Source organism: Podarcis tiliguerta (assembly GCF_965153285.1).
Source record: "Podarcis tiliguerta genome assembly, chromosome: 18".
In the NCBI taxonomy this organism is placed as follows: Eukaryota; Metazoa; Chordata; class Lepidosauria; order Squamata; family Lacertidae; genus Podarcis; species Podarcis tiliguerta.
The window spans coordinates 11776256-11796779 of record NC_139551.1 but is presented as its reverse complement, the minus strand read 5'-3'; the positions used below and the strand labels follow the sequence as shown (position 1 = coordinate 11796779).

At 47.9% G+C, this 20524-nt stretch overlaps 1 protein-coding gene and 1 long non-coding RNA gene across 2 annotated transcripts; one reads left to right on the top strand and one right to left on the bottom strand.

The window, feature by feature from the left end:
- Nucleotides 1-869: 869 nt before the first annotated feature.
- Nucleotides 870-5484, bottom strand: LOC310668281. Its single transcript, XR_014506674.1, has 2 exons — nucleotides 5408-5484; nucleotides 870-1099 (listed from the first exon to the last, which is right to left on the bottom strand). It is a non-coding gene; the product is annotated as an uncharacterized lncRNA (long non-coding RNA).
- Nucleotides 4531-11630, top strand: LOC310668280 (mast cell protease 1-like). Its single transcript, XM_083421306.1, has 5 exons — nucleotides 4531-4849; nucleotides 5478-5625; nucleotides 6209-6350; nucleotides 8945-9199; nucleotides 11255-11630. The coding sequence occupies exons 1-5, from the start codon at nucleotides 4735-4737 to the stop codon at nucleotides 11390-11392; spliced, it is 798 nt and encodes a 265-aa protein (XP_083277432.1). The 5' UTR covers nucleotides 4531-4734; the 3' UTR covers nucleotides 11393-11630.
- Nucleotides 11631-20524: the final 8894 nt, after the last annotated feature.

The following is a 20524-nucleotide window of genomic DNA, read 5'->3' as shown; positions in this document are numbered from 1 at the left end:
CTCTGCCTCTGTCCTGTTTGCATGGGCTAGTCATAGCTCTCCAAACATGATGGATCCTACCTGGAGAGGCCAGGGACTGACTTTGGGATTTTCTCCATGTCACCGGACTGCAGACCTTGGCCTAAAACAGGAACAACGAAACAGGGTGGAGTTTAGGTGCCAAACCAATCTGTACTTAGCTCAGGGGTTAGAGCGTTCAGAAGGCTTCAGGTTCAACCCACCACCATCTGCAGGCAGGGCTGGAAGAGTCTCTTAACTGCCACCTCCTGCTTTGTTTTTGCTGCATGAGCAGCACCCAAGGGCCACAAGCCTGGGCAGGGTGCCTGGGGCTCCTGGGCTGCCTAGACAACAAGACACACACACCCGGCCTCGCCAGGAAGCAGAGCAGGACGTGTGGCACCAGCTTGGCTGCAGCAGGAGTTGCCAGAAGGAGGGGATATAGAAGTTTTGATACTAGATTCCCCAAAGGTTTATTTCCAATTAACAAGTGCCTTGTAATTTATTCTCTTTTCCACATTAACTCAATCATTTGAAGTACAAAGCTCCACCCAAACGCCTTAGGGACTGCACTCTGGATTTGTGTTGGGTTTAACCTTTAGCGTTTACTTCACCTGGAGATGTCCCTCCCGGAAGGCAGCGAGCGTGGGTTGTTCCTCGGGGTTTACTCCATATATATATATAAATATAACAACCAGATTATCAATCAAGATATCAAATTACATTTCCCTCCCTTCTTTAACCCCTCCCCCTCCCTCTCCGCCCCCCAAAGACTTCCCTCCGCTCGTCTTTCTGGTTTCTTTGCACATATTGCTCTCTGCGTATTGTAAAATTGTACATCTCATTGCCTTATCTATTATATATGCAACTAATAAATTTGTGGATGTTTATTCAAAACCTGCCAAGGAGTCCAGATCATTTTGTTGTCTTTTAAAATAATTTGTAAGAAGTTCCCATTCTTCCTTGAAATCCCGATTGTCCTTGTCACGCAGTTTATATGTCAGCTTGGCCAATTCCGCATAACTCATCAGTTTTTCTTGCCACTGTTCTTTCGTTGGGATTTCCTCATTCTTCCATCCTTGTGCTAACAAGACTCTTGCCACTGTTGTAGCAAACATAAATAAGTTCTTTATTTTTCTTGGCAAGTCTTGTCCTACAATCCCTAACAAAAATGCTTCTGGTTTTTTTTTACAAATGTCATTTTAAACATTTTTTTTCAATTCATTATATAGCATTTTCCTTTTTTTTTTTTTACTTTTCTACATTCCCACCACATATGATACAAAGTACCTTCTTTTTCTGTATATATGTCCTATATCTTGTGCCCATTTGATCATGACTGATTTGACCTCCTCATCTTTTGTTTCCCATTCTAGCAGAATACTATATGCTTTCTTCAGCAGCTTCACTTCTTCTGCTATAACTTCCTTTTGAAATCTAGAAATTGTATAGCTAAACCCTTTCTTATTATCTTCCTTATACATCTCATGTAATTGTAGTGTAACCAACTCTGAAAATGGTCTTTAATTTCCTCATAATCTTTTAATTTCCATTTTCTTTCTTGATCTCTCAGTAAATCTCTATATGTTGGCCATTTCCCCTTTTTACCGAGCGGTTTGAGTAACGAAGCTTCAATTGGTGATAACCGCCAGGATGCTTTTTTTTCTATTAAATCTTTATACCTCTCCTACACCCTCATTAATGATCAGGGTTTACTCCTGAAGCCCTTCTCACAAATGAGTGTAGCCACAAGGCAGTAGGTTTAGGGCCTAGGTGGGCTCCCTTCCCAGGTGGACAAGCCCCACCTCCGCTTGCTTCCCTCTACGGCACGTGCGGAAACCACCTGCTTGGCAGTTGGACCTCCTCTTGGTCTCATCCGCTCCATCCGCCAGAGCCCATCTTCGCATGCAGGCGATAGACAAGTTCCTAACTCAACTACCTGCCCCAGACCCCAGAGAGTAGACAATACTGAGCCAAATGGACCCAAGAGGCAGTTCCACCATGTTCCTATTTAATTTGAGAATATTGAGGACTAGAATCTTGCTTTGTTTTCAGGGAAAGGAGCACATCTCAGTGGCAGGGCACCTGCTTTGCTTGCAAGAGACCTCTGGTCCAATTCCTGCCAACATCTCCAGGTAGGGATGGGAGAGAAAGACCCCCTGTCCAAAACCCTGCTGAGCTGCTGCCAGTCAGTGTAGGCAATACTGAGCTAGGTAGACCAACAGACTTCCTAGGTAGGTAAGAAGTAAAAAGGTAAAGGACCCCTGACAGTAAGTCCAGTTGCAAACGACTCTGGGGTTGCAGCGCTCATCTCGCTTTCAGGCCGAGGGAGCCGGCGTTTGTCTGCAGACAGTTTTTCCGGGTCATGTGGCCAGCATAACCAAACCGCTTCTGGCGAAACCAGAGCAGCGCACGGAAACCTGCCAGAGCAGTACCTGTTTATCTACTTGCACTCTTGACGTGCTTTTGAACTGCTAGGTTGGCAGGAGCAGGGACCGAGCAACGGGTTTGCAGCAGGTCATAGCAGCAAAAGGCTGCTCTACTAAGTACTGAAGGCACTTGCCATGAAAGGCCTGAATAATAGTGAGACTGGAGAAGCCAGAATAAGTTGCAGTTGCAGCTGAATTTGGGGGAACCACTTGTGTTGAGCTATTTCACTGCTTTTTTATTATTTGCTCACTGCAAACCGCTAAAAGCCTGTAGATGTTGATAATAAACCTAATAATTTATATTGCAAGTGCATCTAAGCAAGGGCACGATGTTCACCGTTATCGGACGGGAAATGGCAGTTTTCTGACAGTCCCACCATGATTCCATCAAGCTGATAAAGGGAACCTTTGGGCCTCCAGATGCGGTGAGATTCTTGCGCCCCGGCTAATGTGGCCAACATTCAAGAGTGACAGGAGTCAGAGTTGGAGCCTATCTGGAGGGTTGCAGGTTTCCTGGGCAAGTCACATTTTTCAACATGGAAAAATGAGAAACCAAGGGAACAGAAATGGACAGATCCTTCCGCCCCTAGCCAAAGCGCAATGGTGAAGCGCTGTCACAAACTGGCAGGATGCCAACAAGTGTGCCCTGGGGGGGGGGGAGTGGGGCTAGAGTCTGGCTCAGGAGAGGCAGGTAGTGGTTTGTGGGGCACTGTGGTTTGCCAGGGAACAAAGCGGCAGAAGCTTCAAAGCTGGAGGGTAGAACAGAGGAAGAAGGTTGAAGGAAGAGGAGGAAGAGGCAGGTCAGGCGAGTGAAGGGCCAGGGGCTTCTCAACCCTCTCCTGTACCACTGTCTCCCTGAACCAGGAGGGGACTGAAGAGGGGAGAGCAGAGGCGGTTTCCGTGCAGGCGCAGTCTCCGTCTCTGGGGGAGGGAGAGTGGTCCGCTGTGGCTGCAGCTGCTCCTGGAGCGCAAACCTGGGAATAGGTGCCTAGACACTAGACTGGTGCGCACAGGTGCCCAGAGCTCTAGAAGCAACTGCATGCAGAACATCCCAGGTTCAACATTCAGTGGCATCTCCAGTTGGGACTGGGAAGGTCCCCTGTCAGTCAGGATCAGCAAGGCTCGGTGGGCCAGTGCTGTGACTCAGAACAAGGCCTCTTCCTAGGCGATCTCTCGTAACCGAGTAAGATTGTCTTCCATAAACACGGTTTTAACAATGAGTCCGTAAGGCCAATTCTGGATCCACACGTCCTTCCACAGTGAGGACATTGGTTTCCGGGTGGGAGTTGATCCCGGTGAGGGTTTGCCAAGCGTGTCTTCCTCTAAGCATGTTTCTCCCTTGTGTCCTGAGTTCGAGTGTCTTCAAAGCCCATGACACCTTTGGAAAAGGCTGTTCTCCAATTAGAGCGCTCGAAGGCAAGTGTTTCCCAATTGTTGGTGTTGATACTACATTTTTTTAGCTTTGCCTTGAGAGAGTCGTTTAACCTCTTTTGTTGACCACCAGCATTCAGAATAGAGTAGTTGCTTTGGAAGACAATAGTCAGGCATCTGAACCACATGACCAGTCCAATGAAGTTGATGTTAAAGAATCATTGCTTCAACACGGGTGATCTTTGCTTCTTCCAGGACACTGATATTAGTTCGCCTGTCTTCCCAAGTGATGTGTAAAATTTTTCGGAAACACTGTTTATTGAATCTTTCAAAGAGCTGGAGATGGTGTTTATAAGTGGTCCATGTTCCACAAGCGTACAGCAAGGTTGGTAGTACAATAGCTTTGTAAACAAGCATTTCGGTTTCCCTGCCAATGTCCTGGCAGCCTTCCGAGGGCCACATCCCAGTGGTGGGCGGGGCCTGAGGCAAAAGTGGGTGGAGCAACAAATGCAAATTCTACTTCTGCTCAGTAGGGTAGTTCCTAGACCAGGGAACAACTTTGGGGGGAAATCCCAATAAAAGCCCAAACACTTCAATCCTAAAAAAAGCTCTTTGCTCAGCCCTCACGCATGTTCACGTCATCAAATCTGGCCCTCTTTGAAAAAAATTTCACCCGCTTCCTCCACCCAGGCAAGCAAGGGCCCATGTTTAGCCAAAGGACTGACGGAGGGTGTTAGGCAGTCAGGGGAGAGTCACAAGGGCCACACGCGACCCCAGCCCAGCTCTATTATCTTGCTCAGTGCTTCCCTTCCAAGAAGTAAGCCACTTGTACCAACGACTGTCGGATCCAGATCACAGATAAAGGAAGAGGAAGATTAGGTGGTCGTGCAAAACCGTTTCCAGCTGCCGGTAGCCAGTCTATAAAGCATGATGTCACATGAAGAGAGCCAGTCCGGTCCCTTCCTTCAACTTCAGAGGCAGAACGATGGAGCAGCCGGGGAGATTCTGCTTCCTCCTCTTTGCCCTTTTGTCTGCCCACTTGGACACTGGCGGTGAGTAGCGACTTCATCCAGTCTGATGGCCAGAGCCATTTGACCATGGAACAGTCTCCCTCAGAAGGCGGTGGGCTCTCCTCCACGGGAGGTTTTTAAGCAGGGATGCCTCAGTAGAGTTTCCTGCATTGCCCTGGGGGTCACTGCCAGCTCTAGGATTCTGCGATTCTATGATCACTGGGTTGAAGCAACTGCCCTATGAGGAAAGGTTGCAGCATTTTCGACTTCTTACTTTACACAAAAGGCAAGTGACTGGATGGAGGTGTTTAAAATGGCACATGCAAGCAGAACAACAATAGAGAAAGGTCCTAACCCCCCCCCCCCCCCGCGTCTCGTAACTCTAGAGATTGTGGACATCCAATAAAGGCAAATGCTGAGGAATTCAGGGCAGATAAAAGAAAGTGCTTCTTCACTCAGCACATAGGTAAAACTATGGAACTCCCTCCCACTAGAGATGGTGAGGGTCACCAATTGGGATGACTAAGATTCTTAAAAGATATGCTGGATAGACAAGGTGACAAGCCCACTTCACAAGACTCCTTCTCTCCCAAGTCCTACCTTGACGGTTCCAATATTGACACCATTTCACGGTGTGTTGGAATCAGTGACTCTGGTCTCTCTCTTCCAGGCAGCCTCCGCAGCAAGATCGTTGGGGGTGGTGAATCGAAGCCACATACAAGGACGTATGCGGCAGCTCTGAAAGGACGCGGGGGTTTCATGTGCGGGGGATTCCTCGTGGCCCCTCAGTGGGTCCTGACTGCAGCCCACTGCAATGGGTGAGTCGGGGTAACACAGAGTGGGTTTGAATTTTTAGACTTTCAGCTTCCAAAAATGAGGGGGGGCTAAAAAGTTGACTTTGGAATTGAAAAGGTTTTTAGACTGGGTAAGTAGAACGTGTGTAAAATTGCATAGAAATAATTAAAAATGTACTGTATGTACTGTATAAAGGTAAAGGGACCCCTGACCATTAGGTCCGGTCGTGATTGACTCTGGGGTTGTGCGCTCATCTCGCTCTATAGGCTGAGGGAGCCGGAATTTGTCCAAAGACAGCTTCCGGGTCATGTGACTAAGCCGCTTCTGGCGAACCAGAGCAGCGCACGGAAACACCATTGTATGTACGGTATACAGTACATGAAAGAACATTGTAAAGATTTGAAAATGCTTGCAGCTTTGATTTAAAATATTTAGTAATGTTGATTTTTGATACCGGTTTACAAATACTAAAGTTAATTTCTCTAAGCATAAAAAGAAGGTAAATAGGGTGATGGAGAAATGCTAAGGTAAATGTGATTACATATGGAAGCCGGGAGGGGGGGGTAATCGGCTGTGGCGTTCTGTTGATTCTCTTCTTGTTCAAAGAGATATCTCCGTCATTCTGGGGGCTCACGACCTGAAGGCCGTCGAAAGCACCCAGCAGGTGTTTGGAGTCAAAAGTTACCATCAGCATCCGGATTATATGGTGGTTGCTGGAACCCCCTTCAACGACATCCTTCTGTTAAAGGTATGGTGCTTTTGCCCGAAATGCATATGTCATTATTTAGGGAACTATCAAATTTCAGGTTGCAAATAGCGTTCTGTATCCACATACAGAAAAGTAAGACGACAAGTCAAGTCAAATAGGTAGTAGGCTGATATTCTATGCAGCCCACTATTTGCAAGGGGTGGGGAATAAATTCAATAAATTTGGTATTTACAGTGGTACCTCTGGTTGCGAACGGGATCCGTTCCAGAGGTCCGGCCGTATCCCAAAGTTTTCACAACCGGAGACAGTGGCGTAGCGTGGGGGACGCAGGGGGGGCTGGCCGCACCGGGCGCAACATCTGGGGGTTAGGGTTAGGGGGCGCAAATCCACGGGTTAGGGGGCGCAAATTACTTGCCTTGCCCCGGGTGCTGACAACCCACGCTTCGCCACTGACCGGAGAGACCACTTTTGCGCATGCGCGCAGGGCGAAGCACTTCCAGGTTTGCCGCTTTCGCAACCTGAGGGTAACGTAAGCCGAACGTCCGCTGTACAGGCACACATACCTATTGGCAATTTTGGAATAATACATAAACCCAAACACAGCCACCTTTTCAAAATCAGCACATCTCTGAAACTGGCAATGTATTTCTCCAGTCAAGTTGTGTCTACAGAAAGGCATATACTCAGGTAAAGCGTCTATCGGAGGACATTTCCATCAAAATTCCACCCCACCCCCCATTTTATCTGATCAAACAAAAACCTCCAAAATCACAACAAAGGCATGTTGCCAGCAGGGAGGCAATCTGTCCCTCTTAGTTCCTCCCCATATCTTATTTTCCTTTCCTCCACATTTCTATATCAACTTGCATCTTTTTAAAACATTCTCTTGAAAACTCACCAGCAGTTGTGTGCAAACGCAGTTTTGCTTAATATGCCCATTTCCCTAACCCAATTTCCCCCTAATAGAATGCATTCTTGTTTTGCTGTTTTCATAGGATCCTAGACTTGTAGAGCTGGGAGGCCTCACCCCAAAAGTCACCCAGTCCAGCCCCCTGCAAAGCAAGAGTCATAGCTAAAGAGTCTCTGCTATCCAAACTATGTTTAAGCTCCCCAACCCCACCCCGTGAAGGAGAGTCCAACACTTTCCCAGGTTCCCTTGTTGAACAGAGCCACTTCCGCCCTAAAAGGAGGTGGAGTTGTGGGCTTCACGGCCCTACCACGTGCGCAGGGCTAGAGCGATTGGGGGGAGTCCCAGCCGCGTCATCCCCTGGCCAGCCCATTGGCTGGCTCTGGGGGCGTGGCCTGCCCTACTTAAGGCAGGACGCAGTTGGGGATCTCCATCTTTCCCTGCCTGCCAGCTATTCCTGTTTCCCACCCTCCCACCCTATAAGGTTTTCATTCCTTGACCTTGCTATGGACCTCAGTTGGTCGCCATTGAGGGGCCTGGTAGGAATTTTTGCATTTGGCAAATTGGCACCAGCCACTTGGTTTTTGCCTAGCAAATCGTAGCAAACCATCACAACTTTCTTGGTATTAGGCATTGGTATTGTTCTGTAGAAGGAAGAGGGGAGGAAGCGCCATCACCTGCCCCACATATTGAAGGGTAGTCCGGTAAAGGATCCCGGGGGGCGTGGCCTGTCCAAAGCCTATGGAGGTGAGGGCCTAAGGCACGCCCCCAATGGGTGACCCCGGGGCAGTTCCTAGTTGATGTGCATCAGCAGGACTCCCCCGACTGGTGGTTAACCCTTCTCGGACTTCAAGCAGACGGGCTGAAGATGGATATAGTCGGTTAGGACCAATGCCTAAGCCAATACCGCTCATCACCTATAACCAATAATTGTGCCACATGCCATTATTTCACTGGGGGGGGGGGCTGGGAACTCGCCATGCAATTCTTACCTAGTCACATTCTCTGAAGTCTCTCAGCCTCGCTCACCCCACAGAGTGTTTGTTGTGGGAGAGGAAGGGAAAGGAGAATGTTAGCCGCTTTGAGACTCCTTCGGGTAGTGATAAAGCGGGATATCAAATCCAAACTCTTCTTCTTTCTTGTCATTTGACTCTATCGGTTCGGGTTCTGCCCTCTGGAGCAGCAGAAAACAAGCTGGCTCCGTTTTTCGTGTGACAGTCCTTCAGCTCTTTGAAGCTGGCTCTCATATCTCCTCTCAGTCTTCTTTTCTCCAAGCTAAACATACCCAACTCCCTCAACCATTCCTCATAAGGCTTGTTTTTCACGATTATATGCACTTATATGCATACTTTACCCTGGTACTTCACATATTTCCACTCTACGTGCACATTACTTGGCTGTGGAAATTTGCACTGCAAAATTCAGAGAAGCATGAATTTCAAAGGAAGGCCATGTTTTGATGAATGACTTGGGTTGTATCCAACTTTAGACTTGGATTGGGCAGATTAAAATTAAAGGACATGACTTACTTAAATCTATCAATCTAGAACTTAGCTAGATACCACCCATTATTTCCAAAAGCACAGATTAAATTAACGTTAAACGTTAAGTGGATAAAGTTTCTCCCCCACCCTGAGCTATCAGTGCCCTCTCTGCGATGTCCCATGACTCTCTGGAAGCAGGCCGGTTTCAGACCATCCTCTTCTCCTCCTTCCTTCCCCTGAAGCTCGACCGTGAAGCCAAGATCAACAAGTACGTCCAAGTCATCCCATTACCAGAAAACGAAAACGACCTCCTCAAAGACACAGAATGTTTTGTGGCTGGATGGGGCCGCATTGATGAGAGATACGAAGGCAGCTCCAAACTTTTTGAGACCAATGTCACCGCCCTTGGCCGCCGGAAGTGCCTCCAGTTCATTCCGGAACTCACCGACGGGATGGTGTGCGCCGGCAGCCGGGCCAAGCTCTGCGACGTCAGCAACGTAAGCCCACATGTCATTGTCAAAAACAAGGAGACAGCTTTGCAGAACAAAAGCACATGCATTTTACAAAATTGCACGTGCTAATTCATATGCAGAGATGCAATTTTTAGAAATATTTACTAAAAGTTTTGGGGCTGCCAACATCTTTTTTTTAGGCCCATGGGCTCCTTTGGATCTTTGAGTGAGGGCTGTTGGAGCCGCCACCTCTGGTCCCTTCCGGGGGAATTAATCTGAGCCTTGCAAAGTCCATAGAGTTGAAAGAGGAAGTGGGGAAGGACCCCCCCCCCCGCCCCCTTTCAGCTCTGTATCCTTCTCAAGGGAGGAAAAGGCAGCCACCAGCACTAAGGGGTGGGGAGAGAACCCAGAGACCCCGGGAGGACCGGAAGAGTACTATTGCACCCATGGGTGCCACTTGGGCGATCCCTGTGGTGATTTAAACGGAAACAGAGTGCAACTGCCTGTTGTGGGCAAGGCGAAGAGCAAGGATCAATCCATATTAGTGGTTTTTCTGCTTCTTGCAATTCACACAAAAAATGCCCCAACTCTAAAAATGTCTCCACTTTGCATCCTTCTGTGATCTTTCAGAAGACTTTTACGCCAACGTTTTAAAACAGATTGTGTTGTTCTTGCATGACAGATTATCAGTCACATGCACAGAACTTCCCCCACAGAAACCTGGGAACTGTAGTTTGTGGAGGGGGTTGGAAATCAGAGGTCTGAGAAGGGTGCACAGCAGGTCCCAGGGTTCACTGGAAGAAGCCTGTGCTTTAATTGTGCATTCACTGAGCTCTAAATGTCAGTGGTTTCAGTCCTGCAGAAGCAGATCTATCTTTCTGCAGCTTTCTCCTCCCCCCGCCCAAAACTGCTCAATCCACAACTGTTTGAATCCACCCCCATCAAACTTCCTTTTCTGCAGGGGGAGGCAGGATTGTGCTTGTGGTGGGGCCTACTGGCATTGATGGAGGTTAATTGGGAGAGGGGGAGAGGGACTGGAGGAGGCCATGCCCTCCCAAGAGTCTAAGCCAGTGGTGGCCAAACGTGGCCCTCCAGCTGTTTTGGGACTACATTTCCCATCATCCGTGACCACTGGTCCTGTGAGCTAGGGATGATGGGAGTTGTAGTCAAAAAACAGCTGGGGGGCCAAGTTTGGCCAGCACTGGTATATGCAATAATCTGTAGGTGCTTCTGCCGGGATGAAGCTTGCAAGCCATCTATCTATCTGTCTGTCTGTCTATCTATCTATCATCTATCTATCATCTACCAGTGTTCTCGTCCACCCAGATGTTCAAGCCCTCACCTGAGTGGGATAGGCAGGCACACCTGGAGACTTCAGTTCAGACTGAGACCCAAGAGACCAAGGCTCAAATCCCTACTTGCTGCCCAGGAGTGGGCAGAGGAGGAATGGTGGAGACCCCCTGCCCAGCTTGACCCTTCCAGGGAGGAGGAAGACTGTTTAGATTCACATCAGGGGTTTGAGGAAGGTCACAGCTCAGAGGTGGATGAGGGGGAAAGTTGAGAAATAATGGGAGGAGGAGGAGGAAGCGCCAGGGGGGCGACAGCTGAGGGACACCGTGTCTTTAGAAAGCATTCCAGACCCCCCCTCTCCCAGAACCCGGCAAGCCTTGAAAGTAGGAGAGCAAAGAGCTCAAAGACAGAGGGCCCTTAGCAGCACCCATGGGAGAGACGAATGAGGACGTGGGAGAGTCGGGGGTGGAGATTCACTCAAGACAATGCCATTATCCAAGAGGCTGGGTTCTGTAGCCCTCTCTGTAAATACTGGATAAAAACCGGCTGGTAAGAAACACTCACTTGTCTTTGTACTTTCCTGAGCAACCAGCCAGGAGTTGCTGGCAGCAGCCCATGAAACTCACTGGGTGACTTTGGGACAGTCACTCCATCTCTCAGCCCAGCCTACCTCGCAGGGTGGTTGTGAGGGAAGTGTTGCGTCAGCTGCCTGGAACTCCTTGGAGGAAAGGCGGGATAGAAATGCAATGGTGAATAATAATGTGAAATAAGTTTCTCTCTCCCCTCTCCAACCCCACAATTCCTGCTCAGGGGGATTCCGGGAGTGCCCTGGTCTGCAGTGGAGTTGCCCATGGAATCGTCTCCTACGGCTTCCAAATCCCGCCATCAATTTACACGCGTGTTGCTGCCTATCTCCCTTGGATCAAAGAGACAATGAAGGAAGAGTGAGGCCAGCAAGGAGAAAAGCAGCCAGCAGCTTCCTGTTCCCGGCTGGATTCTTCCTGCCCCTGCTAGAGAGAGTCAGATACCAGAGACGCGCTTGGTCACTGTGAAGTCAGATGCACAGGCCACTGCTCCTCCTGTGGATCGATCATGGCTTTCCCCAGAGAAACCTCTGCCTTCTTCTGTACTGCTAGTGCTTACTGTTGCTGTATTGTTTCCTGAAATAAACAAACTTCATTGCAAACTTCTGTCATCCTTCTGACGCCCTGCCTCCCCTTTGCTCGTCCCACCGACCCAGCATTCCCAAAACCTTGGACACCTCGCAGCACAATCCTAGGCATGTCTACTCGAGAGCAGGCATAGGTGAACCTGGCAGTGTCAGTTTCTCATTTCTTCCTATTTCAAGTCAGTTCTCCATATTTTGGGGTGCGGGGGTGGGGACAAATGTTTTCTTGTTTCCCCTTATTTACCCAAGAAACGAACCATCAATATTCACAGAAACATCAAATGTCTATTTAATTACATTTACCTAAGTTGTTTTACCTTTAAAACAGAGATATCACTCCACAATTTTGCCTAATGTAATGGGTTTTGGTGCATTATTGCCACTGCTACAGGCATTCAGGTTTGCAATTAACCCTAGCAGATGCTCTGCCACTGAGGTCTAGCCTTCTTCTTAAAAATAAGGATCCCAGTCCTCATGATTCTGGATGAAAGGGGCCTGATTTAAACACAAACACATTTAGTAAGAGCTTATGTGAATGGGAGTAGATGATGAGATAAAGGCAACTTCCTGTGTTCCTGGAACTTAGCTGGACTCAACGCTCACTGTTTTAAAACTTGGTTAGCTGCTCTGAACAGGCCTCCAGCTGGAGAAGGAGGCAGGAAAGAATAAATCAACGTGATAAAGAAATGAAAGTGTCTGCTTTGAGTAAGAGCAAATGGCGGTTTTCCAGGGTGGGGAGTCGTTAGGCAGGGGCAAAACGGTCAGTTTCAATTTCTCTCACTTTCTCATTCCCTGCTGTCTGCAATGCTAAATTCAGTTCTCCGCATTTCCATGTCAGCTTGAATTTTTTAAACGAATGGTCCTCATTTTAGTGCAACTTTTTCCTAAAACACACATTTTTGTATGAAGTTTTGCCTGATATCTCCCCCCCGCCAAGCAATTTCCTCATCTGTTAGGCACTTTTGTATGTCACTTTCATAAGTGCATGCATTTTATACCCTGGGGTGTACATTTGGGGACACATTACACGGCTAGAGAACTGCATTGCAAAATCTCCTCTGGCTTCCTCCTCTTCCTCCTCCTCTGTAACCCTCCTAGAACTCAGCTGGGCAAAGGAAGATCCGTCTTTCTCTGTCTCTCTCTGGGCTCTGGTGCCCCCTGCTGCTCTCCTCTCTGACTTCTCCAGCAGGCTCTTCTTACGTTGCATCAAGCCTAGATGTGCCACTGGCCTGATGCAACACAAGAGCCTGCTGGATTGACAGGAGCAAGCCAGCAATAAATCACACTGAGCAAGTTGGAATTAACCCTTTATTAGAAGGAGGGGGAGCCTGAATGCCAAACACTTCCTAAAGGGGTTTCTTTAATGATGATGTTATGTGCCTCCAAGGTGACTGTAGAATTGCTGGAAACTGAGCATCAGTTAGTGTCAGAGTTCCCAGGAATCAATCCCCTCCCAGGCCCTGTGCAAAAGATTTGTGATACTTACTCATTTCAGTATGTGGCCGTCATTACCCACTGGTGCACCATGAGGAATCCGCCACAGCAGAAACGGCCCATGGGATCCTGCAAGGCAGCCATGTAGGGTCTGGAGTGGGGGTGGGCTTTGTGCCCCCCAACAATCTGACTCTGCAATGGATCTGCAAGAACCTCATGCAGAAAACCCCCTACTCTGCATCATTTACCCTGGGGGACGGGGGACGAGACTAAACCCTGTTAGTAAATCATCCAGGATCACATATTTAATTAAAAATTTATGATCTTATATATATAATAAATGTTCATAAATGTACCAACCAAGCACGTACATAGATATAATAATAATAATAATAATAATAATAATAATAATAATAATATTTTTTTATTTATCCCCCGCCCTCCCCAGCCAAGGCCAGGCTCAGAGCGGCTTACAAGCAATAATAAAAACAAGATGAATGATTACAACTTAAAAACAAAAGTAAAATACATTAAAATAATGGAACATTAAAATATTAAAATGTAGCCTCATTGCAGGAGGAGAAGGAAAAGAAAAAAGAAAGAGAGGGAGGGAGGGAATCAAATTGGCTCCAAGCCAAAGGCCAGGCGGAACAACTCTGTCTTACAGGCCCTGCGGAAAGAAATCAGATCCTGCAGGGCCCTGGTCTCATGAGGCAGAGCGTTCCACCAGGCCGGAGCCAGAGTTGAAAAGGCCCTGGCTCTGGTTGAAGCCAATCTAACTTCCTTAGGGCCTGGGACCACTAGGGTGTTGTTATTTATGGACCTTGAGACTCTCCGTAGGGCATACCAGGAGAGGCAGTCTCGTAGGTACGAGGGTCCTAGGCCGTGAAGGGCTTTAAAGGTCAAAAGCAGCACCTTAAATCTGACCCTGTACTCTACCGGGAGCCAGTGCAGCTGGAAAAGCACTGGGTGAATATGCTCCCATGGCAGAGACCCTGTGAGGAGCCTCGCTGCAGCATTCCGCACCCGCTGGAGTTTCTTTCTCCAGATATGTGGACCACACGTCTGGAGCAGCACAGGAACAGTCCTGAAACCATTTTGACTCCCAAGCTGATCAAATGTTTTCTCTGCAAGGAGGGAGGGGGTGAGGGAACGTTCCCATTGTCTCAGGAATTAAGAAATCACCATCTCAAAGGAATGGCCAGACTACCAGTAAAGGCAATCAGATAAGGCATTAGCAGATAACCTGGCAGACAGGAAAAACAACAACATTCAAATTTCTGTTGTAGACAGCCTTTTCTGTGATGTAGGTATGATGTATGGAGGGGTGGTCTTGGACTCCAGGGAGGGAATTTAAAATGTCTTTATAAGGCCTTGCACACCATTGTTCTGTGTTCCTCCTCTCTCCTGCGGGTGAGGGGAGCACCCTGTTGCAACAGATCAATAAAGACCAGGCTTACCAGCTGCTTTGCTTCTCAATATTCTCCGCTTGGCCTCTGTTATTTTCTCCTACCAATAGGGAACCTACGTAAGGGCTCTATATGGCCTCTTGAACACCCCATAAGGGAAAAAGGGCAGATTTTGTTTACAACACATCAACCCCTAGTCTCATATATATATATATATATATATATATATGATTTTTATTTGTTTTACAATCACATTACATAACATCATACCCTCTTGTTTTATCTCTTTGGCTCAACTGAGCCTCACGACTTCCCTTCCTGACGTGCAGCGTAAATTAAGAATGCAGAGTTTTAGAGAATAAGAGCTTTACTGCGTTAAAATAAACTTCTTCCTAAACAACATGCTTCCAAGCCGTCTGACTGAGATTCCATTCTGCTCAGAACTGAGGCGACTGACTGACTGACATCTCACAGAGAGAGAAAATGGCTGCCACTTATAAGGAGAATGAGTCACATGCCAGAGTGAGAAGATGGCCGCCGAGTCACATGACTCAGAGGGACTCCCCGGTTGGCCGTCAGGCCTGGATGACTTGACCAGGCCCAGCCCTTCCCAGCCTGCCTTGCGGCTTCGGCTCTCAGGGGTCTTGGTCACATGACACTTCCTTCCGTCTGATGGTTTAAAAGATTAAACTTTACATCTTTACATTTCACTTTGTTTCCAGTCCTTGTTATATCATTACCTAAAATATTATATTACTCAACCTGAGCAGGTAGCAATTTCATCACATCAAGCCCTTGTCTTAGCCCTAGACTGATTCAGGGCAGATTCCCCTCTTATCATATCACTGCTGTGGTCTGAAATCTGCTCAGAAAAATGCAGATAATATTACAAGCTATAAACTCGCATCACCACAAGGGGCCATAGCCCGCCACCATGTTACCTGCAGGGCTACAGTCTTCCTCTATTGTTCACCACCCCCAAATCTGGCTTTCATCAGATATTCTGGCTCTGAAGGCGAGGCTCCATTTCTCCTTCCTAAATGAACCATGATAGATCCCCATGAATTAATCTACTCCGTTCTTTTGGAAATCCACTGGCTTGGAATAAATCAAGGAAGACGGAAAGGGAAATGAATGAGAATCCTGGTTAGCCAGTGAACTGAGTGGATTCACTGGAGACAAAGGGAATGACTCTGGATTGCATTTGTTACCTGTCAATGGCAGTTCACCTCAGTTCCCCCGGCTGCTTCCTGCCTCTGGTTCATGGGTGGCGCCATTTTGGCAACATTAGCAAAGGTACATCCACCCACACCCTGGACATAGGAAACAGAAGGAATTATCCAGTGTCCTCATCATCATCAGTAGCAGCAACACTTCATGATTATTGACAGACCACCTCTGTGCTACAAAGATGTCTGCTGGCAACATCATCCCCGCTGTGTGGGAATCTCTTGCAGACGACTGGAGACAAGACAGGTCATGCATCCACAGCTGTGACCAGAGGAGGAATGGCGACTGGGAGGACAGCAGCGAGAAGAAATGCCCCGGTGCATCTGCAGCGGCACAATTGGACGCCTTCCTCTGCCCCGGCTGCAACAAAACATGTCTCTCCTGCGTCGGTCTCTACAGCCATAGCAAGCGCTGCAACCTTCCAACAGCTTGACCTCAACCCCAAAGGTGCACCCCTCCATTGTTTCCTGAGACAGATGGATGCCAACCAGCCCTCCCTTCACCCAGCGCAAGTTACAACATTAAAACACAAGGTCTGCTTAACAAATTAACTTGGAAGGTACTGGTTCAAGAAAGCTCAGAAGGAAGGTTTGGACAATTAATGATTGGGAGTTGCTGCGCCATTAAAACTTCAGATAACAGACTTGGACAACATCCCGGATTGGAACGGAGTCAGAGGAAGCTGCGCTGATAAAAAGACAGTTGGAAAAATATATACTAAGCTGTATTCAACGGATGAAAGTATATGATGTTTGACATGTTTGAGAATCGTGGACTCAGGGACGGGAATTATAAAGCGTCAAAATCGAGATGTGGAAAATATGGAAACAACGAGGAGAGGCAGGGCTGAGATGTGGAGATATGCTTCAGAGATCCAGACCATGGGGAGCCCTGAAAAATTAATAATTATAATTTGGACTATAATTTGGTCTTTTTTATTTTAGTTTTTTATTTTAATTGGAGTATTATGATTGGATATATTAACTGGGTGTTTTTTATTGGAAAATCAATTAAAATGATTTAAAAACAAAACAAAACACAGTATTATAAATAGCTTAAAACAATCTACAATCAAAGATATAAGGTGGGTCCTAGAACTATGCACCTCAAGTGTCACAAACCCACCAGAGTAAAGGTACGTCTTCAGCCTTCTCCACAAGTTGTATAATGAAGGTGCCAGACGCACCACTTTGGAGAGGGAGTTCATTGAGACTCACCTGGTTGGGCCAAGGAGAAGGACAGGAGAAGACAGGGGCAGCAGAAGAGGCTGGCGGAGTCTCCACATCCTGATACTTGCCAAGGAGGGAGGTGCCTGACATTTAGCTCTCCCGCCTCTTGACCCCATAGCTTTTTTTTTTTTTACCACCACCCGATGGACTCTGCCTCCCGCAGGAAGCCACAGTCTAGACTTGAGATCTTGATAGGTGAATCTCAGCAGGCCACGTGACAGATCCCCCCACTAGAACAGCAATCAGATTGTGAGATGGTCCTGGCAGGGGCAGATAAGGAGACCAGGAAAATGAGGAACCGAGAGAATCTAAATTGGCAGGGCTGCCCATTCCTTGCCGGGGCTGAAAGGAGCTGGAGTAGAATAATGTCTGGAGGGCCAAAGGTTCTTAACCTGTGGACAAATGGGATGACAGAGGCCAAAACAGCCTGAGCATTTGTTCCCTAACTATGCTTGTAGCTCTTGCATTGCTCCTTCGAGAAGTCAGCCAGGTGGAGTAAGGAGGCAAAAGTAGAATGAGTTGCCTCTTTGCCTGATATTGAATATGCTGCCCCCTACTGTTTCCTGCCAACCTAGCAGTTCGAAAGCACGTCAAAGTGCAAGTAAATAAATAGGTACTGCTCCAGCGGGAAGGTAAACGGCGTTTCCGTGCACTGCTCTGGTTCGCCAGAAGCGGCTTAGTCCTGCTGGCCACATGACCCAGAAGCTGTACGACGGCTCCCTTGGCCAGTAAAGCGAGATGAGCGCCGCAACCCCAGAGTCAGCCATGACTGGACCTAATGGTCAGGGGTCCCTTTACCTTTTTACTGCTTGCGCTCCCTGATTTCAGCCCCACCAGCACCAATAAGCTGTATAGGGTGTTAGGGGAGGGGCAGTACCTCTGGTGGGACACTCGTCCTCCTCCTCCTGGGGTAGTCTGTCCACCTTTGGTCCCCACCCTGCACTCTGCTCTCACCTGTGGCTCCTAAGTGCCGTCAGCATGGGAACTGGGCAGCTAAACCAAGTGAGGGCAACCAATGGGTCTCAAACTCTTGGTGAGTTAGGGGCTTCCCCTGCGTGCGAAGACAGGCTCCAGCAGACAGAGTGGACAAGACGAAGAGTTGGTGGGTCCAATGATTAAGAGTACACAACCCAGACTTGGATCTTGGCATCCCGGAATTCTTCATACATATCTGTCTGTCTGTCTGTCTGTTTATTTAATCTCCTTGCCCCAACACATAGCCCTCAGGCAGGTTTGTAGAGGAAGATATGATCTCTCAAGTCATCTGGCCCATGCAGGACTTTATAGATCACAACCAGCCCTTTGAAGGGTGCCTGGAAACAGACTGGCAGCCAGGGAAGTTTTAACAAGGGAGCAACAAGTTCCCTGTCTCTGGATTCTGGACCGGCAGAAGCTCTAATTTTTGTGTTTTTATGAGAGAAGGAGGAAGTCTTTTCTCTGCCCACTGCCTTCACACCATGCATGATTTCATGAACCTTTGTGTTGTTGTCTTCCCACCCAGCTGGCAGCAAAACTAACACAAAACAGATTTAAAGGTGTTGCTGGTGAGCCTCTTGAATTCAGCACAGATCCCCCCAACTCCCAGCACCAGGCATCTTTTAATCCATTCCCAAATGGACTGGAAAGTCATTTTCAACCAAGAATCTCCAGAAACTGTTAGGAATTCAATGTCCAATTGGAAAACAAGGGAGGTGAAACCAGCTAAAAAGTAAAGACCAAATGATATTTGCAGAAGTTTAACTCTGATTTAAACAAACAAACAAAACAAAACAAAACAACACAACCCCAGCCATCATCTTTATTGCTCAAATTTCATTTGCATCAAAATCTTAAAAGTCTCTGCTGCCTCGCCAGTATATATATTGACCTGAACGGTTAAGGCCACCTCCTGTCTGGGTTTCACCAACTTATCAGAGAACCAGAGGATTTTGGAGCTGAATGAGATCATGCCATCCAGCAGATCACAACTTCTCTTGAGCTCCTTTCATTTCACTGGAAACAAACTGCAAGTTCCAAAGTCACCTGTACAGAATAGTAAATAATATCTGGCAGCTGGGTGATGTGGTGTTGCAGATTCAGTTCCCAATAAGAGATTATGCTTCGCAGATATTGTGTCAGACCCTCTGGGTTTGGCTTCTGCGTGGAGAACGCAAAGGCTGAAAACTGATTTGGCAGCTGCATGGTCAATTAGATTTTCTTGTATTATTATTATTATTATTATTGACCCTCCACGTCAGCCTGGTTTAATTTTTAAAAATGAGAAGTCACCTTCCTCCACTGGCAGAGCAGAGCTCTGCGGAGCAATCCGTTGGCCGCCTCTCTCTGTGTCTGCTCAGTCACAAGGGTGGTAAGAAACGCTCTTAGATAGCTTTGTCCACCCGGGAAGGGAGCCCACCGAGGGGCACAGCCCTAGGAGGACAGCCTTGCAGCTGTACTCGTTTGTGGAAAAGGCTTTGGGAGTAAATCCCGAGGGAAAATCTACCCACTGCCTTGAAGGACATCTTTGGGATGTCGCAGGAAATTCCTCCCCCCCATCATTCAGTTTGTACAAACTCCACACACACACACACACAACATACGCTACGCTTCTGTTATAAATTCATAGAAAATCAACCATACATCGCATCTGCACCGTTCCACTTTTATTTTACTCCATGAAGGAAGGACTACAAAATGGGGAAGGTTTGATACAGGGCAGCCATAATCTCTTGAGCGTACCAACGCGTCCGCAGGAAACCTGCCCAGTTGCTATGCCAACCCTGATGGTCCTAGACAGAAGACCATCAAGGTCACAAAGAACTTGCATATGGGAGTGGATTCAGCACGGACTGGAACAAAGGACAATAATCAGATCTTCCCTCAGGGGGCAGGAAACTGCAAACTCCCCTCTGTCACCTGGAAAGTATTCATGGGGAGGGGGAAAGGGGGAACCAGCCAGGTGACAAGACACTCAGGTTACCTCCACAACTCCTCCCTCAACCCCTCCTTTTTGTGATGTAGTTGTGATGTAGTCTTAGGGGTGTAGTTTGGGGGATTAGTAACTAATAAAAGTTGGGGTCTTCTTTTGTTCTGGGTTTCCATCTTGTTCCACCTGGTGGCAGGTGGGAGTCCTGTCGCGACAGTCTTCAATAAAGACCAAGCCTACTGGCTGCTGTTTTGCTCTGGGATTCCTGGCTGGTGTCCTTGTTTTTTGTCCAAGGGATCCCTCAGATTTCTCTGTTAACAGGGAGAAGAAAAGGCTCAGGAGTAAACTCTACAGAAACCCAGATTGGAGGTTGGACGGCGCCTTGTCTGCCTCCTTCTGGCAACTCCTGCAGCCAAGCTGGCGCCAAACATCTCGCTCTGCTTTCCTTTGGACCCCCCCCCCCCAGTGTGGCCGAGAGGGGGGTCTTGTCATCTGGCCAGCCTAGGACCTCCATAGAAACTGACCAGGCAGCTTGCAGCCTGGAGAGGTCCCTTGAACGCTACTAACACGGCAGAAACATTGGAGGAGGCAGCAGCGGGGAGATTCCCGTCTCTGCAGCCACAGCAGCGGCCCCTGTGCTGCCCCCTCTTCCAGCCACATAGGAAACGACCACACGTTTAGTAAGTTAAAAACATTTTAATGACA